We start from the raw sequence: 17,753 nt of genomic DNA, 5'->3' as shown, positions 1-17,753 counted from the left end.
GGATTACATTATTCAAGGAAGACATCTACTCAAACACAGGAAGTAACTAACAAAAAATTCTACCAACTTAAATCTTTTTAGGATATACATTTAAACTTCAAGAGCACCATTAACACTACAATGTCTAATACTCAAGAGGGCAAACTCTCCGTAGGCCATTTTCTCCAGACGTAAAATTAAGGTACACCTACATAAATGTCCTCTTAGCAATGTTCACAGAAGTCTTTGAAAGGTGAAACTCAAAGATACGTCTCAGGGAAGCGGGAAAAACAAGGGAACAGAGTGGGCTTAATGGTGGTGGGTGCAGGGAATCTAGGGGTCCGGGTTCTCGTCGGAATTCCATCACTTAGAAACTGTGTAACCTTGGACATGTCACCTCCTCTTTCAGGGCCTTACTGGGAAAATGAGGAAACGAGACAAGGTATTTTCTTCCCTTCTGTGTGACATTCTGATTCTGTGTTTAGAAGAGGAGGGAATGCACCCGGTAGAGGGCCTGGGGGCGGGAGAGGCACACGATTTTAAAACAGCTCCTCCGTTCTGGCTCTACAGCCAGTCCCTACAAGCTTCCGTACCGCAGAGACTCAAGAACTGGGTCTCTGAGCCTGAGAGGAAGCTCCAGAGAGTCCGCCCGGATTAGGCCACAGAAGCGCCGAGTTCCCGCACAGACAGCCTCAGGGCTCACCCCCAACTACGGCGACAGGGAGGGCCCGCCGGCTCCATCAGATGCACTACCCACCCGCCTCGAGAAAGGGTCTGCAAGGCGGCGACCGCTCCGCTGGCTAAGCCCAGCGGCACACCTATTCGGAGCTCCAGGCTCGTCACCTACCGCCTGCGCAGCCCGGCGGCAACAGCCGCAGCTCCCCAGCCCCGCCTGGCCGTCGCCGCCATCTTAGCCGCAGTGCCTAAGGGTCTCCCTGACAGAACCACGAAAGATCTGCGCAGCCGCAGGCTGGCCGGTAGCTGGGCGGGCACTGGGAAGAGCCCACCCTACCGGCTGCGGGCGGTCCTGCTGCGGATAAGTGCGGTGGCCTACGCGCCGAGGTTTGCAGGCTACTGCGTCACCCTGACCAAGAGAGGCCGGGGACCCTTTCCCGTTTGCGCCGACGCTTGGTTAATTCACGCAGCACTGTGAACGCATGCGTGTTTCCGTACTTTGTTTTCCCTGTTGGCTAGGTTTTTAGCTGGTGCTGGTGCTGCCTTGCGAATGCTGTTTCCAGCCCGTAAACCTGACCCATTCCCTCCTCTAGGACCCTACTCAGCCTCCAGGCCCAGCTCAGTGACTGCCCCCAAAGACTCCCTGGAGCATTCCTTCTAAAAGGTTCTCGCATTTCTCCTGCCCTTTTCCCATGGGTCTGATGTGGAACTGTGTCTAACCCTTCTTCATAGCTGTGCTTGTCAGCTGCCACTTGGTCATCTTGGACCAACCCGCACAGAGGATGTATCTGGTACAGTGCTGCCCTTCTCCGATTAACATGAGACTTGACTAGTTTCCAGGGCAGAGTGCCAAAGCCCATTACCTATTCTTCCAGAACCTTCCTGGAGTATTCCGTTTTCTCTAGGACAACGGTTCTCAAAGTGCGGACTAGGGGCCAAAAAAAGCAGGAGAACACGTTAGAAATGCACGTTAGAACATGTTAGAAATCCTGGGCCCCACTTTGTACTTACTGAGGCACAATCTCTATAGGTGGGGACTAGAAATCTTTTCGTTACTTGCTTTTTTTTTTTTTTTCTTTTTCCAGAGACAGGGTCTATCTCTGTTGCCCAGGCTGGAGAGCAGGAGTGCGATCATAGCTCACCAAAACCAACTCCTGGGCTCAAGTGATTCATCCTCCAGCCTCAGCCTCCCAAAGCACTGGGATTACAGGTGTGAGCCACGGTGCCTGGCTTTTAGTAGCAGTAGTAGTAGTAGTATTTTTGTAGAGAAGAGGTCTCCCTGTGTTGCCTGGGCTGCTCTTGAACTCTGCTGGCCTCAAGTGATCCCTCTCACCTGGGCCTCCAAAAGCTCTTAGGTTACCTCACCCTGCCTAGTAGTGTTTTAACAAACCCTTCCCAGGATTCTGATGCCAGCTAAAATTTGAGAATCACTGTTCTGGAAGACAGAGGACTGGTTTCCAGAATGGAAACAGCACACCTGTTGTTGAACAGGTTGAGGCCACACCCAAGACAACCCTAGTAATTTCTATGGCCCACAGACACATCTAAGAGGGTGGGTGGGTTTCAGGCCTGCAGCTCGCCCAGGCCCGCACACTGAGTGGGCTGTGCCTCCTACCAGTTTGGTTCATTCCCAATGCTGTGTACTTGCTTTTAACTACTAGTGGTCTTCCCCTATCCAACCCCCCACCCACCCCCACACACACACCCATTCTAGACCACAAGGCAGTCCAAGGCTCTGTTTTTGACCCTCAATCAAAAATAAAATGTGGCTCTTCCACCTTGGAACAATCATTCTTCTCAGACTTCAATTTTTCCCTCTCTGATGGATTCCTTATAAGAAAAATCCTGCCTTGCCCCAAATCCTCTTCCACACTCTTTTCTTCCCTTCAGAACCAAGTGGCTTTAAAAAGTTGTCTGCACTCTTAGTCTCTAGTTTTTCACTTCCCACTCCTCAAACCCCTGAAACAAGGCTTCTGTGTCCCACCATTCCTAGGGCCTGCTCTAGTCAAACCACCCACAGCCTCTGTGCTACTGTGTCCGGAATTGGTGGGTTTTTGGTCTCGCTAACTTCAAGAATGAAGCCATGGACCCTCGTGGTGAGTGTTACAGTTCTTAAAGATGGTGTGTCCAGAGTCTGTTCCTTCATATGTTCAGATGTGTCCGGAGTTTGTTTCTTCTGGTGGGTTCGTGGTCTCGCTGACTTCAGGAGTGAAGCTGCAGACCTTTGTGATGGGTGTTACAGTTCATAAAGACAGCACGGGCCCAAAGAGTGAGCAGCATCAAGATTTATTACAAAGAGCAAAAGAACAAAGCTTTCACAACATGGAAGGGGACACAAGCAGGTTGCCATTGCTGCTTCAGGCACCCTGCTTTTATTCCCTTATCTGACCCCACCCACATCCTGCTGATTGGCCCATTTTACAGAGAGCTGATTGGTCCATTTTACAGAGTACTGATTGGTTCGTTTTACAGAGAGCTGATTGGTCCATTTTACAGAGTACTGATTGGTTCGTTTTACAGAGAGCTGATTGGTCCGTTTTGACAGGGTGCTGATTGGTGCGTTTACAATCCCTGAGCTAGACATAGAGTGCTGATTGGTGTATTTACAATCCTCTAGCTAGAGTAAAAGTTCTCCAAGTCCCCACTAGGTTAGCTAGACACAGAGCACTAATTGGTGCATTTACAAACCTTGAGCTAGACACAGGGTGCTGATTGGTGTATTTACAATCCTTTAGCTAGACATAAAAGTTCTCCAAGTTCCCACCAGATTAGCTAGATACAGAGTGCTGATTGGTGCATCCATAAACCCCGAGCTAGACACAGAGTGCTGATTGATACATATACAATCCTCTGGCTAGACATAAAAGTTCTCCAAGTCCCCACCCGACTCAGGAGCCCAGCTGGCTTCGCCTAGTGGATCCCATGCCAGGGCCGTGAGCAGAGCTGCCCGCCAGTCCTGCGCCATAAGCCTGCACTAGAAAAAGTATCAGACCCAGAGAGGCATTTAAAATGTAGCAGCAGTAATATCTCATTCGCCCTTGAGCTAAGTAACAACTTCTTGAAGTCACTTGCTATGTATGCACTAGACTAACTTCAAGAAGCCGTTAACATGCCATATACCCTATAGTTCAACAGTGCATAGCCAGTCACTAACAATGTTATTTCTGTAAACCAATGAGAATACCTGCTGAGCGTGGTGGCTCACACCTGTAATCCCAACACTCTGGGAGGCCAAGGTGGGCAAATTGCTTGAGCCCAGGAGTTTGAGACCATGCTGGGAAACATGGAGGGTTTACAAGCATGAGCCACTAACCCTGGCAGAATAAAAACACGTTATCTGAGGAAGGTGAGCCCCTTTAAATTATGAGGCCCATTGACTAGCCTAAAAAAAAAAAAAGTGTCAGGGCCGGGTGCTGTGGCTCACGCCTCTAATCCCAGCACTTGGGAGTCTCTACAAACAAACCCTGTCTCCACAAAAAATTAGCCAGACGTCATGGCATATGCCTGTAGTGCCAGCTATTTGGGAGGCTGAGATGGGAGAATCACCTGAGCCTGGGAAGTTGAGGCTGCAATGAGCCGTGATTGCACCACTGCACTCCAGCCTGGGTGACAGCATGAGACCCTGTCTCAAGAAAAAAAAAAAGTCAAATGAGAATACCTGATGAGCAACTTTTGTAATTGTTCCCCTCCCCTGATTTGTCTCTTTTTCTTTAAAAAGTTGAGCCTCTCCTTTTTTCCCAGAGCACTCTCCAAGGCAACCTGGAACTATGGCCAGGGCTACAGTCCTCAACCTTGGCCCAAATAAATTCTCTATATTAATTTTGCCTCAGCTTCTTTCTTTTAGGTCAATATTTGCTTGCAGTACTGTTTAATTAGGTTTCCTGTTACAGATGATCAAAATCCTGTGTGGAGTAATATTAAGATGAACAAAACAACTCCTGGTCTCAGGGAGCTCCTGGAGAAGATTTGTAAATCAACAAAGGCACTAAGGGAATAGAATGCTATGTGGGGGACAGGAAGCATTGTCAAATGTGAAATGGTATTTAACTTTCTTCGAGTTATATTTATATGAATGAGTTATTAATGTGTGTTTCAAAATTGTGTGAGATTCCTGTAATTCTGGTATGTCTTAGTATATGACATCAGTAATAATTATGATTATTATGTTACATCGTTGTGTGCCACATAAATAACCAAATTTCCTTGTCAATTGTGTCTTTAACCATGGCTGTTCTTTTTTTTTTTTTTATACCTTAAGTTTTAGGGTACATTTGCACAATGTGCAGGTTAGTTACATATGTATACATGTGCCATGCTGGTGCGCTGCACCTACTAACTCGTCATCTAGCATTAGGTTAACCATGGCTGTTCTAAGAGTTTTGTCATCCACAGACAATTGTTGTTTTATTTTGATTCTTCTCCAAAAGTAGTTTATAATCAGCTGCAGTCCAAAATTTTCTTCTTTAAGGAAATTCATGGAAAGGACTCTAACAAGTACTCTTGAATACAAGTTTCTGATAACTTTGGAGATCATAGCATTGGACTATGAAAATGCTTTCCAGGACTCTAATTAAAAAGCTGATGTATTCATGAGGATTGCTAACCCAACATCAAAAAGAACAAGAGTTAATTAATGGGACTAAACCAATAGAATATTAAAGTAATTTTTGTATGTGTGTGAAGTAATTTTTAATGACTTTTTTTTGTTTGAAACATTGCTGATAATTTTTGTTTTGTTTTTTCAGAGTCAAGAAAACTTTTTTCTGTTGAGCTATTTATAGCTTACAACAAGTTGGGTAAAATATACCTTTCTGATCAAAATTTGAAGCATATTCTTTCTCTCTAAATTTCTCCAGAATTTGGAAACTATTTGTGAGATTCTTTTTTTTTTTTTTTTTTTTTTTTTGAGACAAGATCTCACTCTGTTGCCCAGGCAGGACTACAGTGGTGAAGTCTCAGCTCACTGCAGCCTCAACTTCCCAGGCTAAACTGATCCTTCCACCTCAGCCTCCCAAGCAAGTAACTGTGACTACAGGTGCCCAACACCACACTCAGCTAATTTTGTTTATTTTTTGCAGAGACAGGGTCTCACTATGTTGCCCAGGCTGCTCTCAAACTCCTGAGCTCAAGCAGTCCTCCTGCCTCAGTCTCCCAAAGTGTTGGGATTACAGGTGTGAGACACCACACCCGGCCTATTTGTGAGTATTCTTAATATATAGCAGTATAGTTATTTGCATAAATTCAGTAAGAATCTGTTTTCTTTTGTAACAGGACAAAATTTGAGACACTGGTTATTTTATCAAGGCTTTGACTGGAATAGCATTTTTTTCAGATGTACTCTGACTGCTTTGAGGAATTGACATTGACTTTATAGAGCCAATAAAAAGCCCTTTGGAAAGACTGGCCTGGTACCATGTCTATCCAATTCTTTTACAAAGTTCCTGACCTGTAATAAGTAAAGACTGTCACTTTCTGACAGGCCCAGGAAACTCAAGTTACTTTGGAACCTCAAGAAAAGTGGAATTCACCCCCAATTCATACAGGTATCTACAGGCATACATAAATCCTTGGCTTGGATAACCTCAAGAGGCTTTTAAAAAGTCAAATCTGCTATTCCTTATGAAATGGTTCCCACAAAGCCAATTTAAAAGGAGCCTATATGGTCAATCACTACGCTTACAGCATTGTATGCAAATAATCAGGCCAAGTACAATAAGACTAAAACTTATTTTGTAAATAAATTGGTTCTACTATGATTTATCCTTGATAAAAATGGGAAACTGGAAAAAGAAAAATTATGTTTCAGAAGAAAACTATAGTGTACCTGTTTCACTCGCGTCCATGTGAAGAGACCACCCAACAGGTTTTGTGTGAGCAACAGGGCTGTTTATTTCACCTGGGTGCAGATGGGCTGAGTCTGAAAAGAGAGTCAGCAAAGGGAGATAGGGGTGGGGCCGTTTTATAGGATTTGGGTAGGTAAAGGAAAATTACAGTCAAAGGGGGTTGTTTTCTAGTTGGCAGGGGTAGGGGTCACAAGGTGCTCAGTGTGGGAGCTTTTGATCCAGGATGAGCCAGGAGAAGGAATTTCACAAGGTAATGTCATCAGTTAAGGCAGGAACAGGCCATTTTCACTTCTTTTGTGATTCTTCAGTTACTTCAGGCCATCTGGATGTATGTACAGGTCACAGGGGATATGATGGCTTAGCTTGGGCTCAGAGGTCTGACATTCCTGTCTTTTTATATTAATAAGAAAAATAAAACAAAATAGTGGTAAAGTGTTGGGGCGGTGAAAATTTTTGGGGGTGGTATGGAGAGATAATGGGCGATGTTTCTCAGGGCTGCTTCAAGCGGGATTAGGGGCAGAGTGGGAATCTAGAGTGGGAGAGATTAAGCTGAAGGAAGATTTTGTGGTAAGGAGTGATATTGTGGGGTTGTTAGAAGAAACATTTGTTGTATAGAAGTATTGGTGATGGCCTGGATATGGTTTTGCATGAATTAAAAAACTAAAAGGAATAAGAGAAGGAGAAAAACAGGTATTAAAGGACTAAGAATTGGGAGGACCCAGTACATCTAATTAGAGAGTGCCCAAGGAGGTTCAGCATAGCCCTGCCAGCAAAGATTATTTATTTACTTTAAGAAGGAGTTAAGAGTGGCGGTTTGGAGATAGCACCAGGAGATATCAGCTGTGATGGCTTGGAGAAACAGTGTAAACCGGCACTGTAAACAAGAGCAGGGCATTTATGTGTAGTTGAGAATGGTGAATATGAGTATGACCAGACAGAAGATAGTAGGGATGACAAGTTTTTTGGGGTACAGTCCAAGTTGGTGTGGTGTCTGGAATGAGACTGGGGCCTAATAAAAAGGAATGTCTATACAGGAGCTCAAATGGGCTGTACCCTGTAGCATTCCAAGGACAGGCCCAAATTCTGAGAAAGGCAAGTGATAAAAGTATTGTCCAGTCCTTTTTAAGTTGGTGGCTGAGCTTGGTGAGTTGTGTTTTTAAAAGACCATTAGTCCATTCTACCCTTCCTGAAGACTGAGGACGGTAAGGGATATAAAGATTTCACTGAATACCAAGAGCCTGAAAAACTGCTTGGGTGATTTGACTAATAAAGGCCAGTCTGTTATCGTACTGCATAGAGGTGAGAAGGCCAAACCGAGGAATTATGTCTGACAGAAGGGAAGAAATGACTGTGGTGGCCTTCTCAGACCCTGTGGGAAAGGCCTCTACCCACCCAGTGAAAGTGTCTACCCAGACCAAGAGGTATTTTAGTTTGCTCACTGAGGCATGTGAGTAAAGTCAATTTTCCAGTCCTGGGTGGCCCCGAGCTTGATATGTAGGCCTGAGTAATCCCTGAAGAGTAGTAGAATAGCAGATGGAACACTGAGAAGTGATTTCCTTGAGGACAGATTTCTACGATGGAAAGGAAATGAGAGGTTCTAAGAGATGGGCTAGCGGCTTGTAACCTACATGGAAGAGGTTATGAAATGACGACAGAATAGAATGGGCCTGTGAGGCTGGAAGGAGACCCTTGGTCCAAGAACCATTTGCCTTGTGTGGGAAAAGATTGATAGGTGGAAGTTTCAGTTGGGGAGTAGGTGGGAGTGGCCAGATGAGAAGGAGAAAAACTGCCGTGAGGGATAGAAGTTGGAACGCTAGCTGCTTTTTTAGCTACCTTATCAGCATAAGCATCATCCTGAGCAATGGGATCTGATGCCTTTTGATGGCTGCTTTTTAAGCTACCTTATCAACATAAGCCTTGTCCTGAGCAATGGGATCTGATGCCTTTTGATGGCCCTTGCAGTGAATGACTCCAGCCTCCTTTGGAAGTAAAGCGGCTTTGAGAAGAGTTTTTGTTAAAGAGGCATTAATAATGGAGGACCTTTGCATAGTGAGGAAATCTCTTTCAGCTCATGTAACAGCATGGTGGTGCAGGATATGGAAGGCATATTTAGAGTCAGTATAAATATTGACACATAATTCCTTTGCAAGGGTGAGGACTTGAGTTAAGGCAATGAGTTTGGCTTGCTGAGAGGTAGTGTAGTGCAGCACAAAGTATATGCATCAGGTGTGAGGAAGAAAATAGATTTTGGAAGTTATGAGAACTGTAGAGAGTGAGTTGAGCATAGTTTGTGATTTTGAGGGCCTCTTAAAGTATTAGGGCGGTGGCAGCCACTGCACACAGACATGATGGCCAGCCTAAAACAGTAAGGTCAAGTTGTTTGGACAAAGAGGCTATAGGGCATGGCCCTGGTCCTTGTGTAAGAATTCCAACTGCACAGCCCTGCACTTTGGCTGTGTGTAATGAAAAGGGTTGGGATGAGTCAGGGAGAGCTAACGTGGGGGCAGTCTCTAAAGCTATCTTCAAGGAATGAAAAGAGGAGTGGGGAAAGGATTTAGGATTTATGGGGTCAGCTAGGTTTCCTTTTGTGAGTTTATATAATGGTTTTGTTAGGATGGCAAAACCAGGTATCCAAAGGCGGAAGTATCCAATCATGCCTAGGAAGGAAAGGAATTGTGGTTTTGTAGAAGGTGTTAGGGTTCGAGAGATCAGTTGGACACGATCAGCAGGGAGAGCATGTGTGTTTTTATAAAGAATTATGCCAAGGTAGGTAACGGATGGAGAAGAAATTTGAGCTTTGGAGAAGGATACCCGATATCCTTTGGAGAATAAATGTTGAAAGAGCAGAAGGATGTCTTGTTGAGAAGATTCAAAGGAGGGACTACAAAGTAGAAGGTCATCAATATATTGAATAAGGTGAGCAGCAGAGGGATGGAAAGAAAGTAAATCATGAGAAAGAGCTTGGCTGAAGTAATGAGGGCTGTCCCTGGAGCCTTGTGGCAGTACAGCCCAGGTAAGCTGCTGGGACTGATGGGTGTCAGGATCAGTCTAGGTAAAAGCAAAGAGAGGCTGGGACAAGGGTTGCAGGGGAATAGTGAAAAAAGCATCTTTAAGATCAAGAACAGAATAGAGAGTTGTGGAGGAAGGTATTGAGGACAAAAGAGTGTAAGGGTTGGGCACTACAGGGTGGATAGGCAAAACAATTTGGTTGATAAAGTGTGCCTCCTGAACTAACCTGTAAGGCTTGTCCGGTTTTTGGACAGGTAAAATGGGGGAATTGTAAGGAGAGTTTATAGGCTTTAAAAGGCCATGCTGTAACAGGCAAGTGATAACAGGCTTTAATCCTTTTAAAGTGTGCTATGGGATGGGATATTGGCGTTGAGCGGGGTAAGGGTGATTAGGTTTTAATGGGATGGTAAGGGCTTGAGATCGGTTGCCACGGAGGGAGTAGAGAGGTATCCTATAATTGTGGGTTAAGGTGGGGAGATACGAAAGGAAGACATGAAGGAGGCTTTGAACTGGGGGAAAAGGCGGCAATGAGGTATGGCTGTAGCCTAGAAATAGTCAGGGAAGCAGATAATTTAGTTAAAATGTCTCAGCCTAATAAGGGAACTGGGCAGGTGGGGATAACTAAAAAAGAGTGCATAAAAGAATGTTGTCCAAGTTGGCACCAGAGTTGGGGAGTTTTAAGAGGTTTAGAAGCCTGGCCATCAATACCCACAACAGTTATGGGGGCAAGGGAAATAGGCCCATGAAAAGAAGGTAATGTGGAGTGGGTAGCCTCCATGTTGATTAAGAAGGGGATGGACTTACCCTCCACTGTGAGAGTTACCCGAAGCTTGGCATCCATGATGGTCTAGGGGGCTTCCAAGGTGATCGGGCAGCATCAGTCTTCAGCCGCTAAGCCGAGAAGATCTGGGAAGGAGCCAGAGAGCCTTGGGCCAGAGTTCCAGGGGCTCTGGGAGTGGCTGCCAGGTGAGTTGAAGAGTCCGATTTTCAGTGGGGTCCCACACAGATGGGACATGGCTAAGGAGGAATAACGGGCTGTGGGCGTTCCTTGGCCCAGTGGCCAGATTTCCAGCACTTGTAGCAAGCTCCTGGGGGAGGAGGTCCTGGAGGAACACGTGGCTGCTGCGGTTCAGGCATTTTGAAGTTTTTGTGTGCTGGAGATGTGGCTGGGGTGTCTCTCACAGTGGAGGCAAGGAATTGCAACTCAGAAATACATTGCTACTTGGCTGCCTCTACTCTATTATTGTACACCTTGAAGGTGAGGTTAATTAAGTCCTGTTTTGGGGTTTGAGGGCCGGAATTTAATTCTTGGAGCTTTATTTCTAATGACAGGAGCTGACTGGGTGATAAAATGCATATTTAGAATGAAACGGCCTTCTGACCCTTCAGTGTCTAGGGCTGTAAAGAGTCTAAGGGTTGCTGCCAAACAGGCCATGAACTGGGCTGGGTTTTTATATTTGATGAAAAAGAGCCTAAACACTAACCGATTTGGGAAAGGTCAGATAAAGGAAAGGAGCATTAACCTTGACTATGCCTTTAGCTCCAGCCACCTTTCTAAGAGGAAATTTCTGGGCAGGTTGGGGAGGGCTAGTTGCAGAACAAAACTGTAAGCTGGACTGGGTGTGAGGAGAGGAGGTGATAAAAGGATTACAGGGTGGGGGAGTGGAGGCTGAGGAAGAATTGGGACCTAGCTCAGCCTGGCGAGGAGCAGCCTGGGGAGGAGGGGAGAGGTCAGATGGGTCTGTAGAAAAGGAAGATTGGAAAGACTCATTGACGCTTGGGGTTAGGACTGAGGGGACAGGCGGGAGGGAAAGAAGCAAGATTTGGGACGAGTTGCATTGGAAACAGAGACTAGGGAGGGACCGATGTGTAAAAGAATGCCTGGATGTCAGGCACCTCAGACCGTTTGCCCATTTTATGACAAGAATTATTTAGATCTTGTAGGATGGAAAAATCAAAAGTGCTGTTTTCTGGTTATTTGGAACCACTGTCAAGTTTGTATTGGGGTCAAGCGGTGTTGCAGAAGAAAATAAGGCATTTAGGTTTTAGGTCAGGTGTGAGTTGAAGAGGTTTGAAGTTCTTGAGAACACAGGCTAAGGGAGAAGAAGGAGGAATGGAGTGTGGAAGGTTGCCTATAGTGAAGGAGGCAAGTCCAGAGAAAAGAGAGGATAGGGACATGGAGAGAAGGGGTGGGGGGCGCTTGCCCTTAGGAAAGCAGAAAAGGGGTGGGAGGTGCTTGCCCCCCAGGAAAGTGGAAAAGGGGTAGAGACAGAGAAGGAGTGGGGGGGTGCTTGCCCCCTAGAAAAGTGGAAAAGGGGTAAAGACACGGAGAGAAGAGGTGGGGGGTGCTTGCCCTCCAGGAAAGTGGAAAAGGGATAGAGACATGGAGAGAAGGGGTGTGGGGGGTGCTTGCCCCCCAGAAAAGCGGTGCTTGCCGCTAAGGCTGAAGGACCAAGGCAGGCATCCCTGTGTGGTCAGACACCTCTGAAACGTGGGTGAATAATCAAGCAGGCAACCCCACATGATTAAACACCAAGGGAAGACTGTCTTCCCGAGTCTCTGACCAGCGCCGGAGTTTTGGGTTCACGGATAAAACGCATCTCCTGTCTCTACCAGAAAAGGAGAGGCACTGAAATTAAGAGAAGGGAGAGACCAAAGTGTGATTGAAGGAACTGAAATTAAGAGAAGGGAAAGACTGAAGGAGAAAGAGGTTGAGGGATAGTGAGAGAGGTTGGAGAAGAGAGTAAAAAGAGGCCGCTTACCCGATTTAAAATTGGTGAGATGTTCTGTGGGCTGGTTGGTCTGAGGACCTGAGGTCATAAGTGGATCCTTCTCACAGAGCAAAGAGCAGGAGGACATGGGATTTATCTCCCAAGGGAGGTCCCCCGATCCGAGTCACAGCACCAAATTTCATTCGCGTCCATGTGAAGAGACCACCAAACGGGTTTTGTGTGAGCAACAAGGCTGTTTATTTCACCTGGGTGCAGGCGGGCTGAGTCTGAAAAGAGAGTCAGCAAAGGGAGATGGGGTGGGACTGTTTTATAGGATTTGGGAAGGTAAAGGAAAATTACAGTCAAAGGGGGTTGTTCTCTGGCTGGCAGGGGTGGGGGACACAAGGTGCTCAGTGGGAAAGCTTTTGAGCTAGGATGAGCCAGGAGAAGGAATTTCACAAGGTAATGTCATCAGTTAAGGCAGGAACAGGCCATTTTCACTTCTTTTGTGATTCTTCAGTTACTTCAGGCCATCTGGATGTATACATGCAGGTCATAGGGGATATGATGGCTTAGCTTGGGCTCCGAGGCCTGACACCTGTTATTAGATTCTAGCCTTATTCATTGTTTTTGAGTTTTTATTATTTGCCTATAATTTGGACTGGATTCAGACTTATTTCCTGGCTGCAAGTCTCCAAACTAACATTTTCAACTTTTTCTTCCATTTTCTTGATTTGGAATTGTTACTGGAAAGGGCTCCCGATCCAGACCCTAAGACAGAGTTCTTGGATCTTGCATACGAAAGAATCCAGGGTGAGTCCGTAAAGTGAAGCAAGTTTATTAAGAAAGTAGGGGAATAAGGGGGGAAGGATAGCATTAGGCAATATACCTAATGCTAAATGACGGGTTAATGGGTGCAGCACACCAACATGGCACATGTATACATATGTAACAAACCTGCACGTTGTGCACATGTACCCTAAAACTTAAAGTATGATAATAATAATATAATATAATAAAAAAAGAAGTAGAGGAATAAAAGAATGGCTACTTCATAGACAGAGCAGCCCCAAGGGCTGCTGGTTGTCAATTTTATAGTTATTTATTGATGATATGCTAAACAAGGGGTGGATTCTTCATGCCTCTCCTTTTTATACTATATAGGGTAACTTCCTGACATTGCCATGATATTTGTAAACTGTCATGGTGCTGGCGGAAGTGTAGCAGAGAGGATGACCAGAGGTCTCTCTTGTCGCCATCTCGGTTTTGGTGGGTTTTGGCCGGCTTCTTTACTGCAAGTTGTTTTATCATCAAGGTCTTTATGACCTGTATCTTGTGCTGAGATCCTATCTCGTCCTGTGACTTAGAATGCCTGGGAATGCAGCCCAGTAGGTCTCAGCCTTATTTTACCCAGCCCCTACTCACGATGGAGTTGCTCTGGTTCACATGCCTCTGATGAATCATGAGAAATTAAAACTATGCTTTTCTTAAAGCTCTACAAGCAGAAGCCAGAGAACTTAAACTTTGGGAGAAATAACAGCAATTTATATATAAACAATCTTTGTGCCTATTGAATATGAACTATGCAAAGGGTTCACTTAAACACCTGATTCAAGTCACAATCCAGGAAAATCCGTCAGATTGCCACTGCAATCTGAAGATGCTTCAGAGACTCTAGAAAAACTAGTCTATAGACTGCTTCAGACATTATAATGTGTCAATGTACAACTAAAAGAGTTAGGGAGATGATTGCCCAAAGAATTGCCTTAATTGAGGAGACAATTACGTAGCCTGAATCAGGTTCCAGGATTACTTTCCCTTTGTTGCTGTTATTTGGCATTGCTTCTTTAGTTTCTCCCCCATCTCCGTAGGACATGACCCCCTAGGAATGAGGCTTCCTAGTGACTTGGAATCAGATGAAACTTACAACCACAAACTCGTGTCTTCTACAGTGTTTTTTCTCTGAAAGATTTTGAAGAACGAGGACATGTGACAGAAGATTTAAAAAATTTCAGGACTTCCACTCCTTATTCCAAAGAGGCTGAGTTATGCAACCCCCTCTTGCAAATGAATAGCTGTCACTAGCATTACGCGTTAGCCAGACCCGCTTGGAAAGGTAAAAGGCCTCAGGCATCTCTGAATAACTTCCCCAGAGATCATGCATAAGTAAATTCTTTGCCAGCCTCCCATAAACAAGGACATGCCAGTTGTAACTTTAGGTTTCCAGTGTATCTCGCTCCTAAAACTAAAGTCTGTTCCATTCCACACTGATAATGTTGATTACAAGCTTATCTTCCCAGGTGTAGAACAAAGACAAATGAGATCAGTCATTCCTCCAGCTACCCAAAGATGTTTGCATAATTGATTCTTCCTTTAATCCCTTTTTTCTTCAGACATTCATCTTATGTAAAAATGTAGATTTACTGGGCACTAACTAAAGTCTCCTAAGAATGTAACCATTCACCTTTACACCTACCTGCCCATCTTCCCACGTGCCTTCCTCCCCTTTAAGGAAAAGTATACATACTAAACCTCCTGAAAACCTCTTTGGAAAAACAGCCACAGATACATCTGTGGCTCACGTTTTTTTCCCTGACACTCCCTGAAGCTGGCTTAATAAACCTCAATTGACTGAGATACTTGCCTCAGTCACTCATTCTGGTTATCTTTCCCAACATGGATGTCAGCAGTGACATTAACTACTAGTTCTGCCCCTTACTCTATGGCATCACTTGACTGTAAGCACCATATAGGCATGCCACCTTTATCTTCTTGATTTTATTCCTAGTGCCTGGCATTTAAGAGATACTCAAGATATGCTTGCTAAATTGAAACCTCTCTGAAGTTCTGTAGAACTAATCATCTTCTAATAAATATATTTTATTTCATTATTATGCTAATTATTTTCCCATCAGTTTCCCCTGTCTAGAATGTATGCCCCACAAAGGTAGAGATATTTGCTTATATTGATAACTGATGTATCTCAGATGCCTAGAACAGCACCTGTCATTCAGTAAGTGCTCCATAAATACTTCTTGAGGCCCGGCGTGGTGGCTTACACCTGTAATTCCAGCACTTTGGGAGGCCGAGGAGGGTGGATCACGAGGTCAGGAGATCGAGACCATCCTGGCTAACATGGTGAAACCCTGTCTCTACTAAAAATACAAAAAATTAGCCAGGCGTGGTGGCACACACCTGTCGTCCCAGCTACTCAGGAGGCTGAAGCAGGAGAATGCTTGAACCCGGGAGGCAGAGGTTGCAGTGAGCAGAGATCGTGTTACTGCACTCCAGCCTGAGCGACAGAGCAAGACTCCGTCTCACAAAAAAAAACAAAAAAAAACTTGTTGAATGGATGAGCCTAAGTTTCCTAATCTGTAAAATGCAGGGAACAATACCTACTGAAAATGGTTGAGTGATTAGAGAAAATGCATTCAAAGTGCCTTGAACTGAGCTTGTCACATAGGTAGTTACAACGATGCTGTTGCTTTATTCTCCTATAACACTTTTAGACCCGTTCCTGATGTTCTACAAGGAGTGACACCTGAGGTCAGCCGACTAATCTGTGTTATTCCTAGAAATGAGATGGATTTGAGTATTTCTGCTGGACTGATGTGGCAGGTGAAACAAAGAAATATTTACCTGAGGTATGGTGAACTCTTCTGGGAAAGAATTCATCCTGGGGAAGAATTCCTCTCTTGAGGAAAGAGTCAATTCATATGTTTGATCCAAGGTCAAGGAGCCCAGATACTCAGACTGTCTTCTGGACCAGCCCCCATGAACTCTGCCTCAGGCTCAGGGAGAGTGTTTGAAATAAAGGTGACACACAAAAGAAGGAAGTTGTTTCATTAAAACATCTAAGACTGTGTGAGCCCTGAGCCCAGGGTCCTGCTGCTTTCTAGCCAGTGAAAGGAGAGGGGCATGCTGTACCCCAGTGGAACCTGTGGAGCACAGTTAACTACTGATTGGATGTCAGGGTCTGAAGCAGGTTGCACCAGCCCGCATCTGGACAGGCGAAGTAGGAATACATTACACCATAGGTGCCTTGGCCTTGTTAAATAAAATTATGGGAGGTCATTGTTTTGGACTGAGCTCCTGCACTAGGCCCCAACAGATCAGACCAAACTAAAATGGAGTCACTCATGCTAAATGCCATGTAATCAAACTGAAACTTGTAGGAGGCAGATAGACCTCAAAACAGACCTGTTTCTTTTTTTCTCCTGAAAACAGGAGATTCCAGCATGACAAGGAAGTCCCCCTATGCTGTAACTCTTACAAAAAAGTAACCTGATGTTACCCAATCAGGTTTCTTTCTATTGTTCTGTTTCTTTGTTCCCACCTTACAAAACCCACTGTTCTGCCAGGCACCGTGGCTCACGCCTGTAATCCCAACACTTTGGGAGGCTGAGGTGGGTGGATCACTAGGTCAGGAGACCGAGACTATCCTGGTTAACACGGTGAAACCCTGTCTCTACTAAAAATACAAAAAATTAGCCGGGCGTGGTGGCGGGCGCCTGTAGTCCCAGCTACTCAGGAGGCTGAGGCAGGAGAATGGCGTGAACCCAGGAGGCGGAGCTTGCAATGAGCCGAGATCTCGCCGCTGCACTCCATCCAGCCTGGGTGACATAGCGAGACTCTATCTCAAAAAAACAAAACAAAACCCACTATTCTACTATTTCTCAGTGAAATTTGAGACCAAATAACTCCATGTATGATGGTGACAGAATGATATCAATGCCTAAAGTTTTGGTTAATCTCTCAGATTGAGAGGTTGTTCAAAAGGGGGAAATTGTTATGTTTGGCCTAAAGCTGCCCCCTTGCATATTTTAAGTTAGGTTTCTCTAGACACAGTGAACTGTAACCCAACTTAATTTCTTAACAGACTCTTCTAACAAGCAGTCTCAGCCAGTCACAGGAGCCAAACTTCAGTCAACCACAGGCAGTCAAATGTTCAAACCAGGTCAAATAAGGTAAATCCCCAGCTGTCACCAATTGAGCTGTTTCTGTACCTCACTTTTATTTTCTATAGATTACTTTCCTTTTTCTGTCCATAAATCGTATCTAACCATGTGACAGTCCTGGAGTCGCTCTGAACCTATTCTGGTTCTGGGGGCTGCCTGATTTGTGAATCATTCGTTGCTCAATTAAGCTCTGTTAAATTTAATTTGTCTAAAATTGTTCTATTAACAGCCTTCTGGGGCTGATTTGGTCGCAGGCAGCAGAGCAGTTGAAGAAGCAAATTAGTAAATGGTAGCAGAACAGAATCTGTTCCAAGCACACATGATCCCAGGAATGGATGGAGAGAGATGTCAGTCATGGGACTTTCCACAGAGAAGGTGGGAGCAGAGACACAGCCACATTGTACTGTGAGGTTGGTGAAGGTCTCAGAAAAGGATTAAGCAAATGACAACAAAGATAATACCTTCCATTTATCACTCTAATTACATACAGCCCCTTCTGCATTGTCTTTGGTTTGTTGATTGAGAGGGAAAAATACTTCTTTCTTAAATAATCCAGAATAAAACTTTTATTTATTTAA

At 44.9% G+C, this 17,753-nt stretch overlaps 1 protein-coding gene and 2 long non-coding RNA genes across 6 annotated transcripts in view; 1 reads left to right on the top strand and 2 right to left on the bottom strand.

The window, feature by feature from the left end:
* The window catches only part of NFU1 (NFU1 iron-sulfur cluster scaffold), a 41,943-nt gene extending 40,421 nt beyond the window's left edge, over positions 1-1,522 (bottom strand). The window contains exon 1 of one of the 4 annotated variants that reach the window (XM_054678482.1): positions 1,375-1,522. In XM_054678482.1, the coding sequence (XP_054534457.1) occupies positions 1,375-1,514 (140 nt within the window). In that variant the 5' untranslated portion in view covers positions 1,515-1,522. Of the gene's footprint in view, positions 1-682; positions 1,132-1,374 lie in introns of those variants that run through there. The other 3 variants (XM_525775.7, XM_054678483.2, XM_016948672.3) reach the window with 3 other exon arrangements.
* Positions 1,523-2,671: 1,149 nt separating this feature from the next.
* Positions 2,672-17,753, top strand: LOC107973507 (uncharacterized). The gene is made up of 7 exons (XR_010149415.1): positions 2,672-2,750; positions 4,545-4,693; positions 5,733-5,852; positions 12,972-13,030; positions 15,727-15,861; positions 17,097-17,184; positions 17,430-17,753. It is a non-coding gene; the product is annotated as an uncharacterized LOC107973507 (long non-coding RNA).
* On the bottom strand, positions 6,524-12,504 carry LOC134807891 (uncharacterized). The gene is made up of 3 exons (XR_010149416.1): positions 12,269-12,504; positions 10,311-10,523; positions 6,524-6,887 (listed from the first exon to the last, which is right to left on the bottom strand). It is a non-coding gene; the product is annotated as an uncharacterized LOC134807891 (long non-coding RNA).

This window comes from Pan troglodytes, chromosome 12 (assembly GCF_028858775.2).
Source record: "Pan troglodytes isolate AG18354 chromosome 12, NHGRI_mPanTro3-v2.0_pri, whole genome shotgun sequence".
NCBI lineage: Eukaryota > Metazoa > Chordata > Mammalia > Primates > Hominidae > Pan > Pan troglodytes.
Note: the sequence above shows the minus strand (reverse complement) of the source record. Positions and strands in the feature narration are given on the sequence as shown.